The 27,312-nt window shown below is 40.1% G+C and overlaps 3 protein-coding genes across 3 annotated transcripts; all 3 read right to left on the bottom strand.

The window, feature by feature from the left end:
- Window positions 1-88: 88 nt before the first annotated feature.
- LOC127776776 (CHD3-type chromatin-remodeling factor PICKLE) lies at window positions 89-16,365 on the bottom strand. The gene is made up of 31 exons (XM_052303321.1): window positions 15,844-16,365; window positions 14,872-15,006; window positions 14,629-14,786; window positions 14,387-14,548; window positions 13,640-13,857; window positions 13,443-13,538; window positions 13,208-13,344; window positions 12,902-13,117; window positions 12,685-12,792; window positions 11,987-12,037; window positions 11,060-11,159; window positions 10,473-10,615; window positions 10,293-10,393; window positions 9,501-9,639; window positions 9,243-9,412; window positions 9,096-9,162; window positions 8,870-8,995; window positions 8,318-8,427; window positions 7,822-7,900; window positions 7,167-7,361; window positions 6,456-6,609; window positions 6,276-6,378; window positions 4,752-4,826; window positions 4,297-4,358; window positions 4,145-4,218; window positions 3,923-4,053; window positions 2,447-2,576; window positions 2,210-2,350; window positions 1,979-2,099; window positions 759-820; window positions 89-632 (listed from the first exon to the last, which is right to left on the bottom strand). Exons 1-31 carry the CDS (start codon window positions 16,000-16,002, stop codon window positions 291-293), a joined length of 4,065 nt encoding a protein of 1,354 aa, XP_052159281.1. The 5' UTR covers window positions 16,003-16,365; the 3' UTR covers window positions 89-290.
- Window positions 16,366-19,560: 3,195 nt separating this feature from the next.
- LOC127777778 (uncharacterized) lies at window positions 19,561-22,975 on the bottom strand. The gene is made up of 2 exons (XM_052304394.1): window positions 21,782-22,975; window positions 19,561-20,094 (listed from the first exon to the last, which is right to left on the bottom strand). The coding sequence occupies exon 1, from the start codon at window positions 22,868-22,870 to the stop codon at window positions 21,818-21,820; it is 1,053 nt and encodes a 350-aa protein (XP_052160354.1). The 5' UTR covers window positions 22,871-22,975; the 3' UTR covers window positions 19,561-20,094; window positions 21,782-21,817.
- Window positions 22,976-24,487: 1,512 nt separating this feature from the next.
- On the bottom strand, window positions 24,488-26,895 carry LOC127777683 (transcription factor LRL3-like). Its single transcript, XM_052304293.1, has 7 exons — window positions 26,433-26,895; window positions 26,264-26,341; window positions 26,019-26,177; window positions 25,628-25,693; window positions 25,303-25,368; window positions 25,149-25,217; window positions 24,488-25,047 (listed from the first exon to the last, which is right to left on the bottom strand). The coding sequence occupies exons 1-7, from the start codon at window positions 26,856-26,858 to the stop codon at window positions 24,649-24,651; spliced, it is 1,263 nt and encodes a 420-aa protein (XP_052160253.1). The 5' UTR covers window positions 26,859-26,895; the 3' UTR covers window positions 24,488-24,648.
- Between the last annotated feature and the right edge of the window lie 417 nt (window positions 26,896-27,312).

The following is a 27,312-nucleotide window of genomic DNA, read 5'->3' on the forward strand; positions in this document are numbered from 1 at the left end:
ATGGGCCTAATCATCCTGCTGGCAAACCAGTCAAGTGACCTATTCGACAGTGGAGTTAAACATTTAACAGATGCAACGGGGCAGGAGCTAGCAAAACCTGGTAACCTTTAGTACGACAGATTTGATGGTAATCGTTCATCTCAGGCCTGGAGATGTCCAGGCCTCTACAGGATGAGACTAGCTTAGAGTGATTTTTTAGTTTACAACTTGTAATATGGTAAAAGCTACAGCCAGTTTAGCGATTAGATTAGACGAAAAAGGTTCGATATTGTCGTTATGATTCCTACAAATTAACTATCGATTTCCATTTTGTCCTCCGCCTTAACAGTGGGTGGCTCCTCCTTCACTGCCTCTATGACTGGATCTTGTACTGGAGGCGTAGCTTCTTTGGAAGCTGACGAAGGCACCTCGGTTGCTGGATCTTTTGGAGACGTGGTCTCTTTGGAGCTTGCATCTAGCATAACTTCCTCTTTGGGAGTGGTACCATTTTCATGGGATCTCAAGATGCGACTAACGTCTTCGCATACAGCTTCAAACTTATGGAGGCTATTGGCTAAACCGGAGGAAGCTGCCTTGTCACCGAAATGCGAGTTGAGTGCAGGAACAGCACTGTCTTCAAGGACAAAGCACATCTGCATATTATAGATAGATAGGAAGTTGTCACTCAAGAAAATTTTCAGGCCAGAGTTAGCATAGGAAAACTTTTCTTTGAGAGGATCCCCTCAAAAAAAAAAAAAAAAACTTTGTTCCATAAGTACCTTGTTGTAAAGATGGGAAACTTGTGACTGATCAGTTGTGCCTTCAGGCGCCACTTCTTTGGCTGCAGGAAAGAGGAGAGTTACCATAACTCGCATTATAAAGAAAAAAGAGATGTTGTTACAATAAACAATTAAATTTCATATATCTTGATGACACTACCATTTTGGCCATTTCTACATCCTATTAGAAAACTAGCACTAGCTGAAAGCAAATGCCCAGATTCCACATAAGCAACCAGACCACATGAACTTGTTTTGGGTTAATTCAAATACATTTACATCATCTGTGCAAATTTAGTTAAGTTGCAGTAACTTCCATGATCATTAATAGTACTTGTTATTTGTACGGCTCTAGTTCTCCACTCGATGATAACAGCCTGATGAACAAGCCATACTGATCAAGCATTGTTTCCAATGGATGAGCGCTCTATTATGATTTTACGAGTACTAAAAGCTCATGAGGAAAGAAACTACTCTCTCCATCCCAAAATATAGCTTCCGTAGTAAATTGAAACATGCAATGATTTTTTCTTTTGACACGGAACATGCAATGAAATAGGATAGGACAAAGATTACAAACAGTAGCAGAAGCACTGGATGGTTGAATTTTCATCAAACAAGAAACCTATTGTTTCAAACATAAACGTGCAATATGTGACAGTTCAACAGGATTGGTGTCAGAATTACTAAGGGATATGACTTTAGCATGCTTAAACACAAATTGAGCAGAGTTCACACCAAGGAACATGTTCCAGGAAACCAGCTGATACGTTTGGCTAAATTTTCTATTTTTCTACTTTTGAAGTTCTCATTTTTGGGATATATCTAGTAAGCAATAAGCAATAATACATGTATACAGTCCTCACAAGTTTTTCAAGCATTGCTATGACTATTCTATTTGTTAACAAGAATGGCAGACATTTTTCTGTCTTGTATACTTTTAGACTATTGGTACCAGCAGATCCACCTATATCAGTTACAACAAAGACCTTATTTTATATGTTGCTAATTTTTTCTATAAACTTGGTCAAACTTAATAAAGTTTGACTAGGAAAAAAGTCAAACGACTATGATATGAAACGGAGGGAGTATAAACCATAAGAGAGCGCATGACTAAGATAAGAAAAGGCATGTGTCCACAACTCCACACACAAACAAGCGTGGCTGCGTGTTCCTGTGTAGATATGTTTGGGTGATCTAGGGAACAAGGGACAACTTACAAATAGGTTCAAGGACAGGCAATTCTCTCAGCATTTCACTGTAGTCTGGAACGGCCGGTCTATGACCACCAGGAAAATCTTGTTCAGCGAGATCATCAGGAACAGGGGTTTTTGTTTTAATCTGCAAAATACCAAAAATTGCATGTTATACATCCTAAAACCAATAATCTTAGTGTTACCACCCATGTGAGCTTTGGGTGCTATATTTAAGGAAATAGGTCACAGGCATACCACAGCGTATTCAAGATTCAAACATCTCTCCAAAAGATGGTATCTCTTTCTAATAAACTCAACTATCTTTCTCTGTGTATCCCTGTAATGGATCATGCTCGTTGGGTTCGACTGGCCTTCTTGTGTGCTTTCCAGATTTCCCTGTCAGAGATCCCAAAAAATGAAATGAACCGCATCTTTAGTCAAGCAGAAATCCTATAACTTCTGTAGAAAAAAGTTATGTGCGTGCACACTAACGTTTGTCTCATTGTTTGAGTGAGAACTAATCAGTTCATTAGCAGTAGGAAGCCTCAGCTCTTGTCGTGCAGCCTCAAAAATCCCATTATCTCTGTCATCTGATATATATTGCCACCTTGCATACCCATGCCTAATGAAGGGAAAATATATGTTAATACCTTATATGGTAACTTTGGACACTTAACTATGCTACAAAGTAAGAATAGGAATGGAATACCATGTAGAGAATGCATATATCATGAGGATAATAGACACTAAGCATTAATGTTAATGCACTCCTTCCTTTAATACATTTGCCGCTGTACAATCTTAACCCTACTACATCGAAGAATCTACATTATGATGAGCTAAAACATTAATAGGAATTACCTCCTGATCCAAATTTATGCTATCACATCTCAAATTCATAATTGCTTCATTAAACATAGTGTTCCTCAGAATATAGCAAACCAATCATGCAAAAGGAAAAGTGGCTATAAATGAAAACAAACACATGGCACTATTCTCATCAGCACGGAAGTACGGTACTAGAGAAAGTTACAGATTTTTTTCTATTGCCCCCTCAATTTATTTCTTAGCCGTCGCCCAACAACATTGTTTGCGATTATTAACCATAATTATCATTCTTATTGGTTCTCAATATACTTATAACCCCCCAAGAGAAGCAATTAAGGACCACTGAATGAACAAGAAACTAAGAGTAGATAGCAGAAGTGTTTCTTCAATATGCGAACAAAGTGGATCTGCATGCATTGGCACCATGCAGCCATCCGGCTCTCGTTAATTTTATAAAGAAATACCATTTGTCTGTTCAATAATGTGAGCAGGACATGGATCAGATCGTTAGTTTATTTTAAGCAGAAGGAAAACTTATAGTAGAGGGGAACTTAAGTCTGAAATATTACCTGGCCTGGTCTATACTACTGGATCTTTTGTGTAATCAGCCAATGTCAAACCAATTAAAACAAGGAATAGACTGTTCATCTGGTTTCATGTGACCTGGATAGCCTAGTTGATACAAACACTCTCTATGTTGTAGTAGAACTTACCAAAAGAAAACCCAGAACAACAAACTTGGAAGCTCAAAGCGCGGACCTAGAACGCTAACCAGCTACACCCATGGCAGAACTATTAAAAATCTATAATCAATACAAGAATATACTAGATAAAACTAAATACTTTTTATGGTTCATGTTTGGAATTATCTTATGCAAAGAATTAAAATGGTATGTACACATTGCATCTTTTTCTTGTCATATATACTAAAACATATAAACATATAGCCCAACAGGTGACCCTATGTTCTCAACTGTTGACTGGGCAAGGTCTAATACACTCAACTGAAATCCAAAAACCAATGTTCAAGAATTAGCACAGCCAGAAATCTTGTGCTGGCCCCTCGGCTAGTTACATAAAACAAAGAGTAATTTAACTATGGTTATTGTAGCAAACTAATATTGCCAAATATATGCATACTTTATTAATGCTTTCAGCAACAGTAGATCCTGTTCCGCTTTCCATACTCTTCCACCAACTAAGCTAGGAAATTCATATAACAAATAGCTGGGAAAGAGTTTTGTTATTTTTCCTTGTTCCATGGCAGCCACCTGAAACCAAAAAGAAAAAAAGAGAAAAAGATAATGCATGCGTTATACCATAGAAAGGTTATGAATGTTCTATCTTGTTGGTAATAGATACCTTCTCTTCCACAAGTGATATGTTGGCTAGCCTGACCAATGTCTCATCTGTGCGCATTTCCTTTGGCACGCCATCTATATTCATGCATATGGAGATTTAAAATGTGGATATAGAATTAGAAATGGACATAATCACCATTAAGCTAAATTTACCTGCATAATATCCTGAGTCATTGATGTCCTCAAGAAGATGGATCATGACAAGTTCAGCATATCTGCAGGAACCATGACAAATAGGCACAGTATTATAGAAGCAGCTAAAAGTAGAAAGCAAATAAGTGGGTGTGGCACTCGACTAGTAAGTTAACATCCAGCTAATAATTTTTAACACTTAGCATTCTCCATGTTATTTTGTTAATAATGAACCTGAATGCCAAGTCTATTGGTGTGATCAGGAGAGAAGGTAAGGAACTTCTCTCCCGCGCACGCAAGACAGGGTGGCTCATTAGCACGTGATTAATTAAGTATTGGCTACAGAAAACTTGAAATTGGATTAATACAATTTTTTTAAGCAAATTTCCTATAATTATTTTCCAACCATGTAAAAAACAAAAAAGTGATCCAAAGAAGGCATTGAAATGAACAAAACAGTAAGTCAATACACCTACCTCTGGATTTCCTCAACACTTTTCCCCTTCAATCGAGGAGTAAATTCCTTCCAATCGTAGTTCTGAAAACCATATCTACAAATTAAAAGGGGGAATTACTTATCAATACATCAATCTGTCATGCATTTATGACCTTCCAACAGTACTATTACTCCATCCATTCTTATTTGTCGTTCAGTACATCAACAAAACCTCAAATGAAAATGTTTAGTCATTCTTCTTCTAAACATGTAATCAGAAAAAATATTATATAACATGAAAAAAAAATCATTGTAAATCTATCGATGGCATCTTCACATATCAAATCTTGAATTATATATATATTTTTTGGCATATATTAGTGAGTTAAGATTTTCATGGTTTGACTGCACAATTTCTAAAGCAACATCTTATTTGGGGAATAATCTGGGCCGGGTTAAGAATGGAGGGGGTACTTCAGAGAATGAACCACAAACAATTATTTGGGGAACAAACTGGACCAGATTAGTATGTCCTCAGATCATGTGTGAGTGCACGATCTTGGACGGAAACAATTATTTGGAAACAAAAGCTTGCCACCAACAAATTATGCTAAGCGATATGAGAAGACTTTAGAACAACACAAAGAAAATATGTACATAAGAAAATACAGTAGATTCTTTCACTCCAAAACAAAAAGAGAGAATCCCTTATATGCCACTCTAAATTAACCGGCTCCCTTATATGCCACTTTAAATTGGCTTCTCCTTTTTATGCCACCGGTTCAAGTTTCTCCTCCCTTTTATGCCATTGCCGTCAGTCCACCGTCAGTTGACCGTTAACTTCGTTGTAAAAAGACGCATTTGCCCTTGAGAATTAGTATACAACCAATAATAGGTATTTTAGTACTAATATAGCTACTGCAACATATGAAAATTGATTTTTTTTTTCTGCATCACATGCAATTTTAGCCATTACCATCACAAATAAATTTTCAATGTAAACATGAAACATGCAGTTTTCCAACAATATTTTTAATATAAAGAGCATTTTTCACTGGTTCTGACAAAATTTTGTTCACTAAAAAAGGATTTAAAATAAATTAGTTATGATTTTTTCAAGTTTACACATTTTTTAGTTGAGAGGGCATATTGGTCATTTACGAAAAAAACTAACATTTGACTAACAGTCAACTAACACTATGGTGGTGGGAGTGGCATAAAAGGATGGAAAAACTTGAACTAGTGGCATATAAGGGAGAAGCCAATTTTGAGTGGCATATAAGGGAACTGGTCAATTTCTAGTGGCATATAAGGGATTATCTCAAAAAGGATATAACAGAACCAGCAAACTACCATGTGTGCCCTGCTTTACCGCTCTTATCTAAAGCCCTTACAAAACCATTCTGTCCAATATCCTGCTTTACTGCCCAAGCATGCCCACTGAGCTATTAAAGAGGGTTAGAGTTTACTAAAGTTAAATGAGCAAGTTAACAAAAGCAGGACGAGTTCTCATTAGATTTTTATTTATTCAAAAAGTAGAATTTAAGCCAATATTCCAACTAACCTCATAAGCGTTTGAAGGAATTGTGTTCGCTGAATTTGGTTGAACCCATAAACTCTCAAAGCCCGTCCTTCGCCCTCCATGAATGGAAGTGAATCAACATTACCTAGTGAAAGTTGATTAGAAAGGTAAATAAATGCACAACATTCACCATGCAACAACAGTACATGATAAAATTACTACGTTGTTTTTTCTTGGAATATGGGCCCCTCCTCCCAGCAAGGCCTGATTGTAAACTTGTGTCGTTATCTGACACATCATCATCATAAGAGTAATCATCATCTTCAGAACTCATGTCATGCAGGCCGGTAATGTCGTCCTCATCAGCAGCAGCCATCTACACATAGTATTTTATTAGTATATTTATCCAGCACTAAAAAAATCGAGTAAAGTAGAATATACTCCCTCCGGCCCAAAATATAAGCATTTTTAGCATAGTGTCTAGTCAACCATTTTAAACTTTTGACTATTAATAGCAAGAAAGTAAAAAAAATCGATCATGTAAAATTGATGTTATTAGATTTATCATTAATGAAACTACCATAATATGCAACTCTTTTTATTTAAAACATTATATTTTTGTAGATATTGTTGGTCAAAGTAGCATCTCGAAGACTGTGTCAAAGTCCCAAAATGCTTATATTCTGGGACGGAGGGAGTATATTGGTAAATAAACACAAATGGTGCATTCAGCTCCAGGTTTCTTGCCTAGTTTGGAATTACAAACCATAGTTGTTATATGGTGTTCATTCAATGATCTTATTTTTTGAAATAAGTGTAAGTTGGCAACAGGTCTCAGTATACCCTTGATAAAATCCCATCGGTTGTTGATCCGCAGATAAACAATGCATATAAAAGCAAAAGTTAATGAGGATAACATATAGGACTGGTTACCTGTTTGCGGCTCCTTTTTCCTTTTCCCATAGTAGTATGCTCTTCAACTTTTTGTACATCGTATCTGTCCTTCAATAATTTATCCCAAAAATTTGCTCTGTCAGAGTTTGCAGCTTCAGCTTCGGCCTTTTTGCGTGCCTCCTCCTCTTTTGCAGCTAAAGCCTTAGCTTCATCTATGTACTCAAAGTTAGCAACCTGCAAACAGTTACTTGAAAAATGAGAACTGTATGTTGATTGGTAGAATATGCCAACAACAAAGCAAAACACAAAGAGGAAAGGTGATTCTTTATAATAGTAATATTACATGGTACTTTGATAATAAATGGACCAAAAGTTGTACAGCATGAAAGATAAAGAATGGTAAAATTAACAAGCTGATGTAAAGTCGTACAGTGTATGCAGAACCACATTACCTCATTAGGTGTGTTTGTTTCACGATATATGACAACTGACAACCACCAAATGTATTGGCTTAGCATCAACATTAAAACAAGAGGCTAGTCCAAATTTATGTTTACTTTTGGTTTTTTCCAAGGAAAAAGCAACATGCATGATGATCCTTCATTATCTCATAAATATACAGATTACTGCCAAAATAGAGGTGACAGCAGGCATCTCGTAAGAATAACTAAAATGAGCTCCTCATGCACAGTACCTTGAATCCTTTTAGAAATTCGTCTTCTTCTTCATCTTCCACAGGCTCTTCCCCGTCAGCTTGGTCACGGTCCAATAATCTGTCAGGCCAGTACACAGAAAAATCAAAAAGGTGTCATCAAGCAATGGTGATTTTACAATGTCAAGTCCTACAGAATACCACCACGAATTGGCAAGGAAAAAAAAGGGCAAACTGTTTCACAATTTTTTCAGAACATAGGCAGAACATGTATCATAGATTGTGTGAGAATAGAACAGGGAAATTAAGATTAACACAAACTTATATAATAAAAATAATTATTTTGCTTTCTTTCTAGTTTCTACGGGAATACACCTAGATGGTAGTGTTCAGTATTATATATACCCCTTCACTATAATGACTGAAGTAAAAAAAAATTTGCTAGATTGATGAAAATCACTAAATTCAAAGTTTTGGGAGTAGTTTAAATTACTTCACACTAAATATTATCCAAGTTAAAAATGATGAAATTGTGTACCTATCAATCGCAGCATCATCATAATGGATTTGGCAAGATTTTCCGGCTTCATCATTTTCATCGTCAAAAAGTTCCTTTGAGCCATGCCGAATAATATCATCCAACTCCTCCTGAAAAAGGACAAGAGTCATGCATCTTATTTGCCGTGCGAAATTAGTACAACAGGGGATTCACAAGTGCAGCAAAATAATGGATTTGATACTACAATGAAAGGTCCCGTCAAATAACATTGCACAAAAAAATTCATCACTGATCACCCACCCAGGTAATATATCATGTTAACTAGACTTATCCATAAGAACTTTGAAGCAAAGAAGAGTTTTCTACGATCAGCTGAACAAACAAGAATCCCCTTGCAAACCAAGCCTATAAAGCATAAATGTATACACCACAGCATGACCAAATAAGCTCAAGGACCAAAGAATCTAATTGTTAGGGTAATGCAATTATGTCAAGAGAAACAATTTATCTAACAACTGCATTAACCACCAACGTTGGTACTTTCTAAAACCCCTACATACAAATCATTCTAAATCAAAGCAACAATATTACCTGGACAATATTAGTGCCTTTCGTGAGACGCCCAACAACTAAGTGCTCCAATACCATTTTTTTCTTTGTAAGTTGCATCATCCGCTCCTCAATTGTACCACGACTAACAAGCCTATATATCATAACCTGCAAAAGAAAATTAATTTAACATAATTTATCGTTAAAAGCTAGGACAAGAGTTAACAAAAATCAACAATCAAATAGATAAGAGCTTAAGATAAAATACCTTGCTTGTCTGCCCTAAGCGATGGGCTCTCGCCATAGCTTGTAAATCAGCATGAGGATTCCAATCACTGAATGTAAATGGAAATGATAGGTTAAAGTAAACTCAAAACATTGTGTTCCTTTTTTTTCTAATTACAAATTGTTTCACCTGTCATAAATAATTACAGTATCGGCAGTTGCCAGATTTATACCAAGACCACCAGCTCTGGTTGAAAGAAGAAAGCAAAACCTAGTAGAATTTTTAGCATTGAAGCGATCAATTCGTATCTGCCTCTCAGCACCACCTATTTTTCCATCAATACGCTCATAACTCCATTTCTGAAACATGAGACATTAAAAATGTGGTATATCAAATACATTAACCTGCATAGTTAACAATAGTCTCCACAGGATGATAGTTAAATACCCGGTAGCTTAAATAATCCTCAAGTAAGTCCAACATGTGCTGGAACTGTGAATAAATAAGAACCCTGTGACCCTGCTCTTTCAGTTTCACCATCATCTTGTCAAGCAGCTCCATTTTTCCAGAAGATTCTAAAAGCCTCCTGCAAAATCAAGGGAGTAAAAGATGGTAATTCCAAAAGAAAGAAATATAGAACCTAAAGTCTAATCGGTAGATCTAAACTGCCCTGGAAAATGGCATAAACTTGATCGGTCAATCTAGTTTAACATAGGAATGATATAATTGTAAATAAACAATCTGAAATATCAATCATATGTGCATTCTAGAATATGGGTCCAGAATTACAACTCAATCACAAAAAAAGCCAACTACTACAAAACAGACCTTCATAGCACTGAACTAAAACCTAGACAATTGGTGGTAAATTGCATGCATTTTTTCAGTACAACTTTCTTTATGACATGCAATAGAACAACAACATTACCAGATGTCAACAACTTCAAATATGGCATTGTGTTTGTTAAGACGTGAAATGAAAAGATAACAGCAAGAGATATCAGAGAACTCCAGTACCTCTGCATCAATATGTGTTTGAAAGTAATAAAAAGCTGGTAGTGGAATTAAAATGTTAATGACATCAGAAAATCTGTGTGCAATATTAATTTCCAGTTATAGTATCAAAGGCATCATGTAAAAGAACAACGGCAAACCCTAATAACTAACAGAATCAGTATCGAAATACTCAGACCAATCGGTATCAAAATAAAATAGCAGGTTAAAAAGCAATTTGTGCACCTTAAAGCTTCTTCTGAATTGGCAGGCTCTTCGGGTTCATCTGTCATGAATGCATGGCAACAAAGTTTGCGTAGTTCCATTACAACATTAATAAGTGAAACCTGGAATCAAACAGGAAAAAATTATCCATAGCAGGCCAAGATATAAGACATTAATACAACGTGGGAATAAAAATATTACATGTCCGCCACTACGACGAGTTAACACTTCATAATTCTTGGTGAGAATTGCTTTATAGTACTCTTTTTGTTTGCTTGTAAGCTCAACACGTAAAATCAGCTCCTTTTTCGGAGGAAGTTCTTTCATAACATCTTTCTTGAATCCTATTTGAGCACAAAAGGCAATAGGTTGCAATTTTTGTTAGCAAAAATAACTCGAGTCTCAGACAGAACTTTAAGTGTCTAAAAATGGTAACAGCATCTATTCAGTAGTATTTTTCAGTTTACCAAACGAAAATTATCCCATAATAGACTCTGAAAAAAAAAGATGCACTCAATTGTAAAAGGTGCACAAGGTAACAAAAAGGATTTGGAAAAACAGCCACAGTTCACAGCTATGCAAGTTACACTAATAAATGCAAAAATGTAGAAAGTCAAGACTCAAAAATTTTCTGATGATCTATCTAACATAGATAGATCTTTTATGTTCACCATTTGTCCCTAATGTAAGATGAAGTTGCATATTACATGCATGTGCAAAAGAAAAACCATCTTGACAAGCCAAACCATACACCTAACAGGAAAAAAAAATGTTAAGTAAATTCATACGCCGAAGAAGATGCGGCTTCAGCATTCCATGGAGCTTCTCAACTTGTTTGTCCTGGTTTATGTCCTTGAATTCCTCTTGGAGATCAGCTATACTACCAAACTACAAATGAAATGTTGTAATATTAGATGATAAAAGAATAGAATGGAAATTTCAACACTATAAAAGGTTGGATCAAGAATATGCAATGCATTGCGTATCCATGAAGATGTGCGACAAAGGTATTTTCGCCAAACAGAAAGAATATGGGGAAAACATACTCAATTCAAAATAGCCAGAAAGATGAGTGAAGGAAGCATAAGCTTATACTATGATTATTCGCAGAACAGTTTAATGTCTTTTTACTATCTAAATGCTAACCTAATTATGTTCTGCTTGTGCCTGCCAAAATAATGATTTTTATACTCCAGAGATCAATTTCACCACCAGAAAAAACTCTTAATTTATGGCTTCTGCCAGTATCAACTTATAGTTTTCCCCAGAAGCTGACAATATATAAGCACAAAAGGTACAAAACCGTGACAGCTACCTCAATATTATTTACACTCTGAAACGAAATATCAACAGTAACCCACAAATTGCGACAATAAAAAGTAAGCTGTTTGGCTTGCCCCAAAAAAATATCACAATCATGGCAACGCACTTCAATAACGCGATTTTAATTTAATTTGTCCAGCAATTAATTAAATGAAAACTGAGAGACCAGAGGAAACAGAACATAAAATAAACAAACATAACAAGAATAAACATAACAAAAACTGTTCAGTGGAATATTGGTCAATGAGCATATGCTAAAAGCTAGGAAATTGTCTATCAACGACCACATTACCGTCAAGTCCTTGAACAGGCACCGTAAGGAAGACCTAATGAGCAACAGTTTCATGAATTAAATTAATAAAATGTTAGCATCCAAAAGTATAAAATCTTACACTGTCACCCTCAAGGAAGTGCATAAGCATGAAAAGTTCATCCAGGTTGTTCTGGGAAAAAAGAAAGATAGGATATCAACTTTAACGCGAAACTGGAAAATTCAATAGTTTAATACAAGGAACAGTGCATATAAGAAATCAATTAACCATAAAATGGTGTTAACTAATAAATCGAATGACTAACGGATCAAAGCTGAGGGTTACTGTTTCTAGCAAGAAAGATGGCATAATATCACATGCATATGCAAATTAAGGTGTTATTCATACTATATCTGCAGTGAATAATGCCATAATATATGCCATCACAGGGTCAAGGATTAGTTTCTTTTTTAATTGCAAAGGTACAGTGTTTAATCATTACATTTCGATCCATGTGATGAATGTATAGGTCAAAAAAGCAATTGATATTTGTTTGCAAAAGCCGACAGCTGTTTATCAAAGAAGTTCCTATTATCTACTAATGTCCTTAAGTCCCACTGTGGAGATACAGCTCTAAAAACTCCTGAGTATTTCCATATTTTGGAAACAGCGAGTAAAAAAATACGGACTATACACTGCCAGAAATCAGAGCCTAAAGGTTCAAAGCAGTATTGAAACCTCAAAAGAACTAACTATAAGTAGCTTTCAACATTTAATTTTCCATTAAGCTAAGAAAACCAACAATGAAGGTTTTTAGTCAATGAATATAAAGCAGTAACCTGAACTGGGGTTCCCGTTAAGAGAACACGATGCTTAGTATGATACTCTTTAAGTTGACCGAACAACTTGGAATCTTTGTTCTTCAAACGATGCCCCTCATCCACAATCTGCAATAAAGCATTACCAATTGGAGAAAAGTCAATCAGAACTTAAGAGCAATTTAAACATTCTCCAGAGAATTGAAGCGTATAGAAAGGGAGATGGCAAAAGAAGTACCATGCATTCCCATTCTATGGTTTTTAGAACAGTAGAATCCATATTGATCATCTCATAAGATGTCAAAAGGACATCAAATTTTATTCTTGATTGTTTCTTGTCTTCATTAGATGGAGATGATTTCTTTTTCTTAAGCTTCTTAGGTTTCTCTTTGGGGTAGTAAAATTCATACTTCCTAATAATTTCACGAGAAGCTGCAGATCCAAAATACATTACCTGGCAAACATGAAGAAAAAAAATAAGTCGAAAGAACTATGAGTTAGTATAATCCACGTACAACATTATAAATTAGTATAATCCACGTACAACATTCATTTGAGGTGCCCAAGTTGCAAATTCACGCTCCCAATTTCGCAAGGTTGAAAGGGGTGCAACGACCAGATGAGGACCAAGCTTGTCCACAAATAGAGAGCCCAAAAAGGCAATACTCTGTATCGTTTTACCTGCATTATTTTTGTAGTGATAAGTGTACTCACTTGGTCAAGACCCCAATACAGCATACCATAAAACACTTTCATTCTTAACAGTAAAAATCACTTACCAAGACCCATCTCGTCCCCAAGTATTACACGTTTATTATGGTACCAAGAATAGCGTAAGAAGTTTAACCCTTCAAGCTGGTAGGGATGTAGTGTCCCTTCATGTAAAAAATGCAAAATAAAAAACAAGGAAATATGTAGTCAATTAGAAATAAAAATTTAATTCCCAGGAATTATTCGTGTTTTAAATGCAGCATACCACCAGAGAGAAACTTCGGGCTCTCCTTATATTGACGTATCTCACGAGTGACACTCTTGCACTTGTCAGTAGACTTCTTCCTCCTGGACTGAATCTCATTGAAGCGTTCAATCTGAGGCTGAAAGACTGCAATGTCGGAGTCATTTTCCCAAGTACATTCGTCGTATGTTAGTTCCTTCCATTTCACATAGTACTCCCTTTCACCAGTAGAGCTTTTTCTTTTTTTTCACAAAATATTTAAAAAAAAGACAATCATACAGTCAGCCTTTGCTAAAAATTGATGGGTGTAAAGAAGATAATAAGTGAACACTAAGATTGGTGAAACTAACCTGACAGCACTATGAAAGTAAAGTGGAATGATGTTATTATTTCTCGTTACCACATTTAGTTGAGGAATAACATGACAGCAATAGGGTTTTCACACGGTATCAAATTACCTTCAATTGGAAAGTTTGTCGTTGAGTAATAGGCTAACTATCATGGTAAACATTATAAATGGAGTACATATTACCACTAACAGCATCAATATATGCATCCACAGTAACAGTAATAACTATTAACCTAACACAAAGCTACATGCATGTGTCAGTTACCAAAGAAAGGCTGGTCTAGCTGGTCATATTATCATAATATTAATAGCAACAAAAGCAACTAATTATCAGCCAGTAAATCACATCCCTTCTATTGTCACAACTATACAAGGTAAAAAGATCAAGCCTCGCATAGCTTTGTTCGTTGTATCCATACCTGGTAGCAAGGATCCTGTCAACAGTAGTCCACTCAGGTCTAATTGCAGAATAGTCATCATCAGATTTATCCGTTGAATCCATTTGCTTATGGAAGTTATTGAGTCTAGTTTTCAGCCGGGGGTATATCTTGGCAGTTTCCAAATATTCACTTTCTGAAACCCTATTTTTATGAGTCAACGTTAATAGAGCAGAAGCAGTATGCAACACAATTTTGCATTGAGCTATTGAATAGATAAGTACCAAGTGCAGTGAAGGTGTGATATTCCTTTCCATTTTATAAGATATCGTTTGACAGGTTTCTTCTTTGATCCGGACTCAGAAGAACTAGTCTCTTCAGAAGCATCAGGTTTTGTTTCTTCACAGTCTAATATCTTTTCCATTTCCGTAAGAGGGCTAACCTGAAAATAACAAATGAGGTGCTTTGTTACCAGCGGTGTCAATCATTAAGTGGAACGGAGTCTACTGAAGAAGGGAAATGCATACACATTCAGGGCAGCTCCATTTATCAGATGTGATATTTAAGCGAGGAACCAAACATTTCCTGTGAAATGCATAAGTACAAGTTGAACATGGTACTAGATTGTCATTTTCTCCACATTTCTGGCAAGCATCTTCTTTCTGCACACACAGGTGAATAACTACAAATAAATACAGGACCATTAAACTGAAAATAGATATATCGAGAAATACACAAGCATATGAAAATTACAGGAAGTTAAGAAACCAAGCCCCGAAAAACTGAAGCTCCACTACACATATGAGAAATAAAAAGCCAAGTACAAAATCACCAAACGAGGAAAAACGGAAATGAGAATGATGATATTGGCATGCTCCCTTTTGTTTAAAAACAGATTGAATTAATTTTCTTACAAGTCTCAGCAAATTGCCAACTCTTCTAGTTTATGATAAAATCTTTGAACCAACAAAATAATGTAAGTTTAGCTATCACGACAAGGACAGTTAGAAACACCGTCATCACCTCTTATCATCCAACAATTAAACTTGGTATACTAAGGCATCGTATATTTCTCAGGATGCACACTAGAGACTGTATTTTTTCATAATCCCGAATTAGTAGCTGCTTAACGTAGCAGACAGATCAGGCCTAAATTCAAATTTCAGTACCCCATCGGTACCAAGCAACAAACTCATTCAACCAAATCACCCACTGGCTTTCTCAAACACCAGCCAGCCAAGCTTAACCTATCACCGCCAAATCCCTAAACTAATCCTCCCGCTTCTCAGCAATTAAGCCATTTCACAACCGACTACCCTAGCAAGGCAGCCATCAAATTCCCCAAAACCAGAAGCTAAAATCCTAGCATGGCAGCAGCCAATTCCACAAAAACCACAGAAATCAGAGCCAATTCAGCAGTAACAGCTTTAGAAATCAGAGCAACTGAGACCAAAAACAGAAGAGAAGAGAATCAGGGCCCCCCTGATCGGCCGCCATACCGCGTCCTCCCGCTCGATCCGCTCGGTGGGGCCGTCGCTGTGCCGATCCCTCCCCTTCCCGCCCCCGCCGCGCGGCGGGAGGTCGTCGTCGGACTCATCGAGCGTGTACAGCGGCCGCTTCTCCGACCGCACCCGCAGCCGCTCCACCAGGCTGCTCATCCCGCCGCCGCCCCCCGGAACTCCCTTCCGGATCAAAACCCTAAAACCACCCACCCTCTCGCCGCGCCGCGCCGCGCCGCCTCGGAGTTGGGGGGGCTAGGGTTTGGTGATTTTTGGGGGTAGGGAGAGGGGAGCGTACTTATACCGCCGCGTGGGGGAGGGGGAGGGTGAGGTGGCGCGTGGAGAGGAGGCGGCGGAAATGGAAGGTAGTGACGGCGAGGGGAGGCGGCGGCGAGGCGCGTGCCCCTCGTGTGGGCGGTGGAGGAGGCGGGCGGCGAGGGGACGCGTCTCTCTCTCTCTTTCTCTGCGTGTGCTCTCGGACTCGGAGAGAGGAGGGGGAGGAGGGAGGCAGTGGTAACGGCCACTGCGGCAGGGGATGTCCAGGGGCAGTGGCGGTTTTGCGATTAGGCTCTTGGGATATAAGACAAATTGCGACCGGATTGTTGTAAGGAGTAGGATTTATGGGTTCCTGTGCTTGTTTGGGAATCATGGACCTTTTTGTGGAAATTTATTTCTCATGGTGTTGTACAGTCGCAAGATTGGGAAATCTTGTTTTTCTGGTGTGAAGTTATCAAAAAGTAAAAGTTGTTGTTGCTCTTTTTTTCCACGGGTGTATTAATTGTTATTGAGGTTTGTTATATTGGGTGGTTGTCCGGAAATAAATATGATAAATGTTGAGATGAGTAAATAGAACATACCTTGAAAGATGTATTCTTCGTGTTATCTCTATTATTTTAGAATGGGAGTTCCATCTGTCCCTCAACCCCTCTCATCCCGCCAAAGTTTTGTTCTCTTGCTTAAAAAAACCGTTCCACCAAAAGAACCAGTTGACCCGCATGGAAACCGTCAATTGAGAAAATCAAGGATAAAAAACTAAACCATGTGAAAACTTTGACCGCCCTTTACAGGATCATGCTGCCCTTCCTAGTTTGGAAAAAATCAGAAATAACCATATAGTATTGTAATCACTATGGTATATACATATGTAGTAAGTTAATAGCATAAAGCTATTCAAGCAAAATAGGAATGATAATTCATACGGGGAAGCATCACTAGTCCATGACCCTTCCCATTGCACGCAAAGTTCGGTTCCATCATGTACATAAGTAAATTGCTCCACCCAAAGAAACATGTTGACCCATATGGAAATAAATTCGTTGAGAAAAAACTGGAATAGGAAAAATTAAGGGCTTGTTCACTTCATTGAAAAAACAATTACCAAATTTCGGCATTACCAACCTTTGGTTAGGTAAGGCGAAGATTGGTGGTGTTATGTTTGTGACCTTACCAAACTAAACCACATGAAAACCGTTGGTCTGCCTTTTCCCGATATCCCTTTGCTCTTCCTATGAGAAAATAAATTAATAAGTATATATATTTTTAATCACTACTATCTAAATACCCACGCATTGCAACAGATTACTCAAAAATAGCAAAAAAAAAGTGCGTCCATGTTGAACAAATATTAGCACACTTGGTTGAAACGAGTTTCTTCATCTTACAAACAAAAACAAAAACACCATAGTTAGTGTACCAAAACAAGAGTAGCGGAGTAAAGACAACAAAATTACTCCACACAAGTATATAAAAAAGCTAGCAAAGCACTCTCACATCCATGTCTCACATGCTAGTGGTGGTGGCAGACTCACTACTCACCACTATTGTCTTTTAGAAGTAGTATATATATAGGATACATATGGATAGTTCCGATAAGAAAAACTAAACCATGTGAAACAGGTAGCATGCCCTTTCCGTTAGCAATTTTGTCCTTCCTAGCTGGAAAAAAGGAAGAAGAAATAAATATATACATTTATAATCACTACGAATATGTGTGGTATTGGGACATATTATTCCATCAAATTAGGGATGATAATTCTTGCAAAACGACACGATGATCCTACCAAAGTACCTGAGATGTTGGGTGATTGAAGGAGGATGTAGTGGAGATTACTTTTTAAGAAAAAAAAAGGGAATATGAGGATTCATAACGAGCACAATGAATAGTAAACAGTAAGGCAATAAATTTCTTTTAAAAAGACATTGAAACTACGCATCTGACGAGGGTGTCAAGCTTCACTTAGAGAGCAACTAATAAGTCAACAACAAAGGGAAGCGGTTTGGCAGTAGAACCATGGATACGTGACTTCTTCCACTAGGGTTCAAAACCTTACTGGGCATATATATTACAGTGTACAATTATGGTTGCAATAAGAATATAGTGAGGTCAACAATTTACCAGTAGCCTCTGTGTCTTTGAGAGTGTTATAAGCCCATATGCGCCTAGGGGTAGTTGTATTTGGCGTAGAGGTGAGTTACAACATATTGCAGCAACTGAAATAAGGTAAGTTTTGTCTCAAGAAGCGCATAGAGATGACTACAGAGAACTTTTTGAAGGTGACAACTTTAGAGCTCATACGAGCTTTTACCGTTACCTACATAGGTTCAAATTTGTGTGGAAAGGATGGGCAATGTTGGACATTACTCATACATTGTTAGTTTGATACTCTGAACAGGATTCATAACTTTAGGGTAGATCGCAATGCCATAGTTCATAGTACTTCATACTCTACATGGTCTTGCACACGGGTAGAAATAAAATTTGAAGTGCTCCGACATGTAAAGTCAATGGGAGAATAGCTACTTTAGTTCCTAAAGTTTCTCTGTAGGATCTGTTTAGTCCCTAACCTTATAAATGGTCCAAAGAAATCCTTAAACTTTATCATAAGGCTTAGAATAGTCCTTGGGTCCACCAAAATCATCATATGGATATGCCATATCATCATTCATGTAAAATCTATAATAAATTGTCCAATCTACCCTTATGTATATCATAAAAAATAAATATAAGGGTGAATTTGACAAAACCATAGGAAAAAAATACTTCTTTTTTTTCACCCTCCTGAGGTATATTTTTTCTCATACATATACCATATATTTTTGTAACTTTTTTCCTTTTGTTTTTTTATTTTCCTATGCATAAGGGTAAATTGGACAAATCATATAGATTTTGTATGGGAAAGTGACATGGCATGTCCATGTGGCGATTCTGGTGGGACCAAGGATTATATTAGCCCACATGACAAATTTAAAGGACTTGTTTGAACAATATGAAAAATTAAGGACTAAAATAACTCAGGAGCGAAATTTTAGGGACTATATTAGCTATTCTCCCTAAAGTCAATCATAGCCTCTACGCGTTTAAGCGTTTTGCTCTGCTGCTGAAGACTTAGCTACATTTATGAACTCGAGGTCTGCAACCTGGTAGTCTTGGCACTCTAGTTCAGTGTAACATGTGAAAAGAGAACCAAGAGTTGCTCTGTAGAATATGTCAAAAATAAAATACCCCCTCCATCCCTAAATATTTGATGTTGTTAACTTTTTTAAATATATTTAACCGTTCGTCTTATTCAAAAACTTTTGTGAATATTATTCAAAAACTTGAGTAGTAGTAGTATATTTACAATGAATCAAATGACAGGAAAATAGTAATACTTATTTAAATGTTTTTAATAACACGAACAGTCAAACATGTTTTAAAAAGTTAACGTTGTCAAATATTTAAGGACGAAGGGAGTATAACACAAATGAAAATAAATGATGCAAGACAGTGCGAAAGGGAACACAAGAAAATATATTGACCTGCAGGTAGGCAGTAGGACACCATTTTTGGCAAGAAGAGTAAAGATGCCACTAAATGAAACAACAGGAAGAGATACAGCAACAGTACTGTGCACATTATTTGCAGATTTTCCTTTTCCAACACATCAAAACTTAACTCCAGACTATCCTCCTGAGGTTCTGTAGATGTGTTTGCTGAATTTTGTCCAATCCATACACTCCTAAAGCACACCCTTCACCATCTATTTAATGGTATCAAAACTACCTACTGAAGATGTATTGGCAAGGTAAACAAAATACACAATATTCAGTTATTCACCACACAGCAATAACACACAATTTGCATACGATGCAACTCTATATAATCTCATTGCGTATACTTTTCTTGGAACATGCCCTCCATCCATCAATATTTCCCTGTAAACTTGTGTCATTATCAATGACCATCCTCGTCAGCAGCAGCCATCTGCCCATCTGATGAATAAATAGAGAAATGGCTCATAAATACTTTTTATCACTGAAATTAAGGATATGCTCATAAGCACAATCAACCTAGAGCTTTTGACTAGCCATGCAGCTTCAATAATGCCATACTCACTAGCATTAAGTCATCTGCACATCAGCCTCCTTAGTTCTTTCTATGTTGGAAGATTCTCTCTATGTTGGAAAAAAAATCATAGCCACTTTTCTGTTTAAACAGATCTCAAGTGTTACCCTGTAAACTGTACCAATAAACAGACCCCCAAAAGTGGCTTGACGTAGGCCACATGGCAAATGCCACATATGCTCCACCATAAGATGCCTAACTCCATCACATAACTCTCATTCTATATCATGAGTAAGCGAGACACAACACTGAACTATCTGACACTTGATGTATCGTGATCAACAATATAATGAAAATGCAACAGACCGACAACAGGACTAAGCATGCATCTAAAACCACAAGCCATATAATTATCACAAACAAAATGGCATGTCAGCTAACGAGGTGAAAACCACTATGTACACGTTTGTAGCCAAGGAAACTAAATATTACTCCTACATCAACTGCATAACATAAAAGTTTCGTGCAGAATTATGCATCGTCATGATATATGAAGGTTCCATGACACGAACATGCTCTAATATTAGTTTTCTTACACAAATCAACAGACCTTTTTTGTCATCTCAAATGGTGTTCCGAAACTTTGAATCTCTGGAACCACACAACATCTCTTGGCTACTTTTGAAGTCAATAATCAACAGTGTTTAAATATTCCTTACAATCTATACCTATGGATAATTCTGTAGTTCCACTTCAAAACAGGTGTGAACAGCAGTTATATACACCTCCTCTCTCAGATTGATGATGCACATGCGTATTAATCCTGAAACCGCTTTTCATGAGTGCAGTTAAAATGAATTCAAGCTAATTGAGAGGGTATAAAAGGTACAGATTGAGAAACGCTCCATCTCAACTTGAAACAAATCTGGGTGTGATATTCCTATGAATAAGCTAGGAGATTGCATCAACAATCTTTCCATGTTTGTACAGAAATAGTAGGATTTTTCAGTGTCAGATTCTTGCACAATAGAACTTCTCAATGCAAACAGTAGAATTCTTATAGCACGCCCCATAAAACTTGGAAAGGTAAAATGTACTTAAAGGAATAATAAACTAGCTATGATTTCCCAGTTTAATTTAATTCACAGTGGGTGGTTATTTAGAACAGAAGCATGGAAAAGATAATGACTGATATTGTACTGTGTTACTTCCCATTGGCTTGTAAGGGGTGAGGTTCTATATTTCGAGTGTGGATGACATACAAGGATTAGTAAAAGCATCATGCCAAGGGCACACAGGCTGTTTAAGGAACTGTACGAGGGTAGTCAAAATAATAACTTACTTTTTGGTAAATCCCCTTAGATATACAAATAAGCAACTTTATTCCAACAAGCTGCTACAGAAGATTTCAGGGCTGGTATTGCTTGTTAATGGTATCAAACTATGACATATTTCACACATCTTTCAAATACTCCGACACTTTGCTTCCTTGACAATGGAAACACAGAGCCCCACATCAGTAATCAAAGCATGAAGAACACCGACAACTAAAATTACAATGAAGAAACTTGCAGGTGAACCTTGCTATGAAGCAAATCAGTGCAGGATGTTCACCTCCAAGCCATTACCATCTCTCAATAGAAGATCGCTTCAGTTCCTTCCAAGGGGAAGTGACCGGCATGAGTATGTCTCCTTGAAATCTGACTTCTTGGAAGAAGTAAAAATCGATGCATACACTTCTTTGTTTGCATATGCCGGTGCATGGTCTCCAGCCTTGAACCGCTTCGAAGAGGGAGCCTCCCCCTTCTTCCCATTTTCAAGCTTCTCAGCACCCCCTGCCATCACGGCAGCGGCAGCATGCTTACTCCCACTTAGCCCATTTCCCACCTTCTTCTCCTTCTTTTCCTTCACCTTCCCCCTCTCCTCCTCCATCCTCAGCCTCAATGCCGCAACCTCGTCCTCGGTTCCGTTGAGCGGCATCTTGTCCGCCTCATCAAACTCCTTATGGCATACCAAGCACGCCGAGGTCTTCACCTCCTTGAGAGCCTTCACGCTGAGCACATGGCCACACTTGCGAAGCGCAAGGAATTGGTACTTCCCATTGAAATCGAGCCCGGTGACCGGGCACTGGAACCGGACCTCCTCACCAGCCGCATCGGCATCAGGCTTAGGATGCAGGTGGATGGGGATCATGTCCTTGAGACCCCTGATGTGTGAGAGCGCCTTGGGGAGGCGCTTGTGGAGGAGCGCCTCGACGAGGGCCTCCTTGTTGAAGAGGTTACCCAGGCGATCGGCGACGGCGGGCGCGGCAAGCGGCTCGCCGGAGAGCGCGCAGCAGGTGAAGCGGGAGAGCCGCGCCTCGTTGGGGTCGGCCTTGTCGGGCTTCTTCGCGAGGTACATGGAGAGGTAGCAGTCGCGGGACTCGGCGCCCGTGGCGCCGCCGTCGCCGCCACCGCCGCGGAGCGCGCGGAGGCGGAGCTGGACCGAACCCGACGGCGGAAGCGACGCCACGGGCGCGGACAGCGGGAGCGGGCGGCCATCGGCGGTGAGGTAGAACGACGACGACTCGAGCAGCGGCTGCGGCAGCGCGCGGAGGAGGTGGGAGACCGGGAGGCGGGACTGCACGGTGAGGCGGCGCGGCGGAAGGGAGAGGTCGTCGAGGCGGAGCACCACCGCCCTGGTGGTGGTCGCGCGCTTCTCCATGGCGGTGGCCGCTCTAGGGTTAGGGTTTCGCCGCTGGTGGGGAATCGAGACGGGGAGAGAGATGGACGCGGATAGGAGGAGACGAGAGAGAGAGAGAGAGAGAGAGAGAGAGATCTGAAAGGACAAAAGGAAACCGACCTTGCGGAGGAGGAGAGTGGCGGCTTCGTGGTTGGGCCGCATTGTTTTGGGCCGGGAGCGAAGCGGCCTGCTCGGTTTGTCCAATTCCGAGACTGACTGGGCTTTTTTGGGCTGTTGAAATCAACGTGTTGCCCGGACTTTCTGCGTCTGCATGAACACGAACTGTCTGTCGGTACTAAACAATCGGATCAGTATTGAGATCCTCTAACCCCAAACAGGCAAAACGAAGTGATCATTAACGATTAATTAAGTATTAATTATTTGTTTTTTTTAAAAAATCAATATGATTTTTAAAGCATTTTTATAAAAAATTTCAAAAAAATATGCCGTCTAGTAGTTTGAAAAACGTACGTGTGAAAAAGGAGAAAGGTAGCCAAAGAACACAGCCGAAATGTCTGTCGGTACTAAACAATCGGATCAATATTGAGATCCTCTGATAAAGCCAGACCGACGTGATCGTTGACACGTACTCCATCCGTCCCATAAAAAACTAACTTCTGGCTAGTTGGTTTTTTATGAGGACGGAGGGAGTACTCTGTCCATCCGATAAAAAATCAATCTAAGGTGGTTTTTGGGCCTATTCAGATTATAGTCAAAATAAACCTTACCAGATTTTGGCAATGCTAAAATTTTAGCAAGATGATAATATTGTTAAAATTTTGGCAGGATTTCTTGTGTATTGACCAAATTTGGACTAAACGTAGATATTTTTTTTTGGCAATTTTATCAAAAAATGGTATGGTTAAAAATGACATCAAAGTGAATAGGAACAAAATGATGGTTTTTATGAGATGGAGTAAGCCTACTCCCTCCGTAAAAAAAAAAGGCAAACTGTGGGTTCCCGTGCCAACGTTTGACTGTCCGTCTTATATAAAATTTTTTTATAATTAGTATTTTCATTGTCGTTAGATGATAAAACATGATTAATACTTTATACTTTATGTGTGACTTATCTTTTTAATTTTTTTATAACTTTTTCAAATAAGACGGAACGGTCAAACGTTGGACACGGAAACCAGAGTTTGTCTTTTTTTTGGGACGGAGTGAGTACTACTCTTGGACACGCATATCAGTGCCTCTTCCATTGGATCAGCATCCATGTCCGAAACGGCCGGGCTGTATATTCTGCAGCGTGCATTTGTTTACCTTAGCTGAGCCAACCGGCCGATCACGACAGACGATCTTCTCGACGACGTGCAGCCAGCCAGCCAGCCATAGTAGCCTGCACATCTTGATCATCACTGTATCCATCGCTTGCCATTAGTCAGCGCAGCGGCGCCAAAATCAATAATGCTTTCACCATATACAATACTATACTAGTATATAATTCATCAGTTTGGTTCATCCAAAAGTTCAGTTCATGCTCTCTGATCAGAGCAAGAACAAAGTGTGTAGTAATGGCGTAGTTATCAGAGGTATTTTCTTTTTTTTTTAAAGATATAAATGGACATCTCATGATGTTTTAATCTGCTTCTGATCGCGGCGTGTATGATAAATAACTTAAAGTGGTATATAGAATTCAGCGTCATTTCGTCTTCTCTTTAACAAATGATTAAGAGAAGGGAAAAAAAAAACAGAAAGAAAAAGGAGTATACAACGATGATACAGTAATCTTGGTCGCCACGGCCGGACAGCTTCGATCATTGCGTCCCGCCGGCGCCGCTGTCCGCCTTTGCGTGCCGTGGGTCATCGCCGTTAGACATCGCCGCCGGCGAGGTCGGGCCGGCGGCGTCGAGCATCGTCTGCGGCGGCGCGCCGGCGTGGCGGATGGACGGGCGGGAGAGGAGCGACGCCGACGAGGTCGCCGACGAGATGGCGGAGGCGAGGGAGATCGGCATCAGACAGAGCCCCTTCCCCTGCAGGTACTGCATCGCCGTGCCCATGTCCTCCTCCATCATCTTCGCCACCTGCTGCTCCGTCACCCGCATCCCACCACCGGTGCCACCTCCTCCTCCTCCTCCGCCGCCGCCGCCCTCGCCGCCGGTGCCGCCCTTGCTCGCCTTGCCGCCGCCGCCATTGCTGCTCCCGTTGCTGTTCCCCTGCACGGACGCACGACGTCGCATATCTCAGAGCCGGAAACTACACGCAACGGCGGCAAAGGCTCGCCGTGTCGATGAACATTGGTTGCTTGCTTGCTTACCTCCGACGACATGCTCGCCACCAGCGGCGCCATGCCGGCGGCGCCGCCGAGCCGGCTCATGCTGAGAACCTGCGGTGTCAAAGGCAGTCACGATGGCATGTCTGATCGATCCTAGCTCACTGAGCTCAAACACACAGAATCGATTGATGATCACCTTGACTTGGAGCTGCAGGAACTTGACGTAGTCGATGATCTCGTCCAGCATCGACGCCTTGTCCGTCTGCAAGCAAAATCAAATCAAAGAACTCCATTCAATCACTTCATTTTCTTCATCAAGATGTCAAGAAAAACGATGACAAAATTGGGCACGAATGCGCCCATGTGCTCATTCACTGCGCTCCATTTCTATCAGTTGGACTGTTCTTTAGTTCAGAAAAAGGAAACAAAGAAAATTCTTCTTGACAATGCAATGACCATATATATGATTAATTCTACCAGAATGTAATATTTCAGAAGGGATGAGAGTTTTGGGATGTAACCTTGTTGGCGTTTGGGACTAGCTCCTGCAGCGATTTCATCCGCTCCGCTATCCTCTCCCTCCGAAGCTGAAAATAACATGAACAATACACACAAAGTTGAGAAGAAAAATGGAAATGTTGCTCAAGTTCCATTTATTTTTTGGTTGAAACTTGAAAGAGGCAGTAATAATTGTAAGATGATTTCGTGAACAGTGACAGGTTTGACGTAGCTGATTTGATCTGTCAGATTTAAGCACGAGCCAGATCAAGCATTTTCTGCTGTCGTGAGTAAACATGTCTAGAATTCTACTAGTACTAATTTTAAATTTTTAATTAAGTTCATAGAAATATAGAATGCCAGAGAGGAGATTGAGTTGGTAGTGGGAAGAGAGTGGCAGGCAAGCATGCATACACGTTCGGCGATGCTGTGTGGGTCGGTGGCTTGCCCTCTCCTCGCGCGCACCCGCTGCTGCCGCGGCGGCCCCGTGCCACCGCCACCGGAGGAGGTGACCGGCGCCGTGCCTCCGCTCGCCGCCGGCCCTCCGAAGCTCTGCCCCGACATTGATCCTCCCTTGAAACGACGAAGAGGACAATCTTGATGTTTGAGTCGTAGAGATTAATTACAGTGGCAAGTTCTTGAGCGATCGGCTTGCTTACCTGGCCGAACGGCGGCTGCCCGGCGCCGCCGCTGCCGCCGTGCACGCCGAACCCGTTGAACAGCGCGTGCTCGCCTCCCTGCACATGAAAGAGAAATCTCGTCGGAGAAGGAGGAGAAGATGGTGGTAAGGAAGGAGACGAGCGTTTCCAAGAACGTGGGAGCACGCACGGCGGCGGCATTGGGCGACTTGAAGCCGCCCTCCATCTCCTCCCGCGGCGGCACGTTCGTCCGGTCCGTGAACAGCGGCAGCGGCGAGAACGCGCCGCTCCCGTCCTCCTCGCCGCCGCCGGCCTGCCGGTGCAGCTCGCTCAGCTGCAGCATCACCGGCTTCTCTCCCCCGCCGCCGCCAGCCCCACCGATCTGGTGATGCCGGAGGCGGGACGCGAGCAGCGCCGACTCGTCGAACACCTGCGACGCCGCCGCCGCCGCCGCTGCCGGATCGACCTCCCACGGCGACTTCCCCGCCGCGCCGCCGCCGCCGCCCCCCAGGTCGGCCCACGCCGACGGCAGCGTGGAGAGCATCTGGTCGAAGAAGTCATCCTGCGTCCCCTCGCCGCCGCCGCCGGCGACCGTGTCGCGGCTGCTCGGCTGCATGGAGGCAAAGCTTAGCTTAGCTGAAGCTGAAGCTGACAAGCTGCTTGCTAATTAGGCAGCAGAGCACAGCTGCACAGGGTGTCGTAAGCTAGGTTTTATAATGGCGATTTAGGCCTCAAATTTTCTCCTAAAAAAATGGGAGATTAATCTCAGTTCGTGCGGCAGTTCAGAGCGATTTTATAATCGGCGCTACATTAATTCTCATGGACTTAGTTTAAACGGTTGACATATAGTACTCACGTACAGCTGGTTTGTGTGAGTCATGTAGCTACAAAATGAACACAAAAAATGTTTGAATGTTTTAAATGCTGCACTGTTCCTGGCACGTAATATAATCATGCCACGACAAACTTTAGAACTGGTGCACTTTTTATATACTCCCTCCATCCCAAAATAAGTGTAGTTCTGCACTATTCACGTTCAACGTTTGACCGTTCGTTTTATTTGAAAATTT

This window comes from Oryza glaberrima, chromosome 6 (genome assembly GCF_000147395.1).
Source record: "Oryza glaberrima chromosome 6, OglaRS2, whole genome shotgun sequence".
Classification (NCBI taxonomy): domain Eukaryota; kingdom Viridiplantae; phylum Streptophyta; class Magnoliopsida; order Poales; family Poaceae; genus Oryza; species Oryza glaberrima.

What these genes read in the sequence shown, in the direction of transcription:
- LOC127776776 (XM_052303321.1), bottom strand. Translation starts at nt 16,002, where the DNA reads ATGAGCAGCCTGGTGGAGCGGCTGCGGGTGCGGTCGGAGAAGCGGCCG. An exon ending in AATGGAGCTGCCCTGAATGT is followed by an intron (nt 14,787 to 14,871) that starts GTATGCATTTCC and finishes TGTTATTTTCAG; the next exon opens with GTTAGCCCTCTTACGGAAAT. An exon ending in GAAAAAGGAGCCGCAAACAG is followed by an intron (nt 6,610 to 7,166) that starts GTAACCAGTCCT and finishes TACTATGTGTAG; the next exon opens with ATGGCTGCTGCTGATGAGGA.
- LOC127777778 (XM_052304394.1), bottom strand. Translation starts at nt 22,870, where the DNA reads ATGGAGAAGCGCGCGACCACCACCAGGGCGGTGGTGCTCCGCCTCGAC.
- LOC127777683 (XM_052304293.1), bottom strand. Translation starts at nt 26,858, where the DNA reads ATGCAGCCGAGCAGCCGCGACACGGTCGCCGGCGGCGGCGGCGAGGGG. An exon ending in TCCTGCAGCTCCAAGTCAAG is followed by an intron (nt 25,218 to 25,302) that starts GTGATCATCAAT and finishes TTGACACCGCAG; the next exon opens with GTTCTCAGCATGAGCCGGCT. An exon ending in TGGCGAGCATGTCGTCGGAG is followed by an intron (nt 25,048 to 25,148) that starts GTAAGCAAGCAA and finishes GCGTCCGTGCAG; the next exon opens with GGGAACAGCAACGGGAGCAG.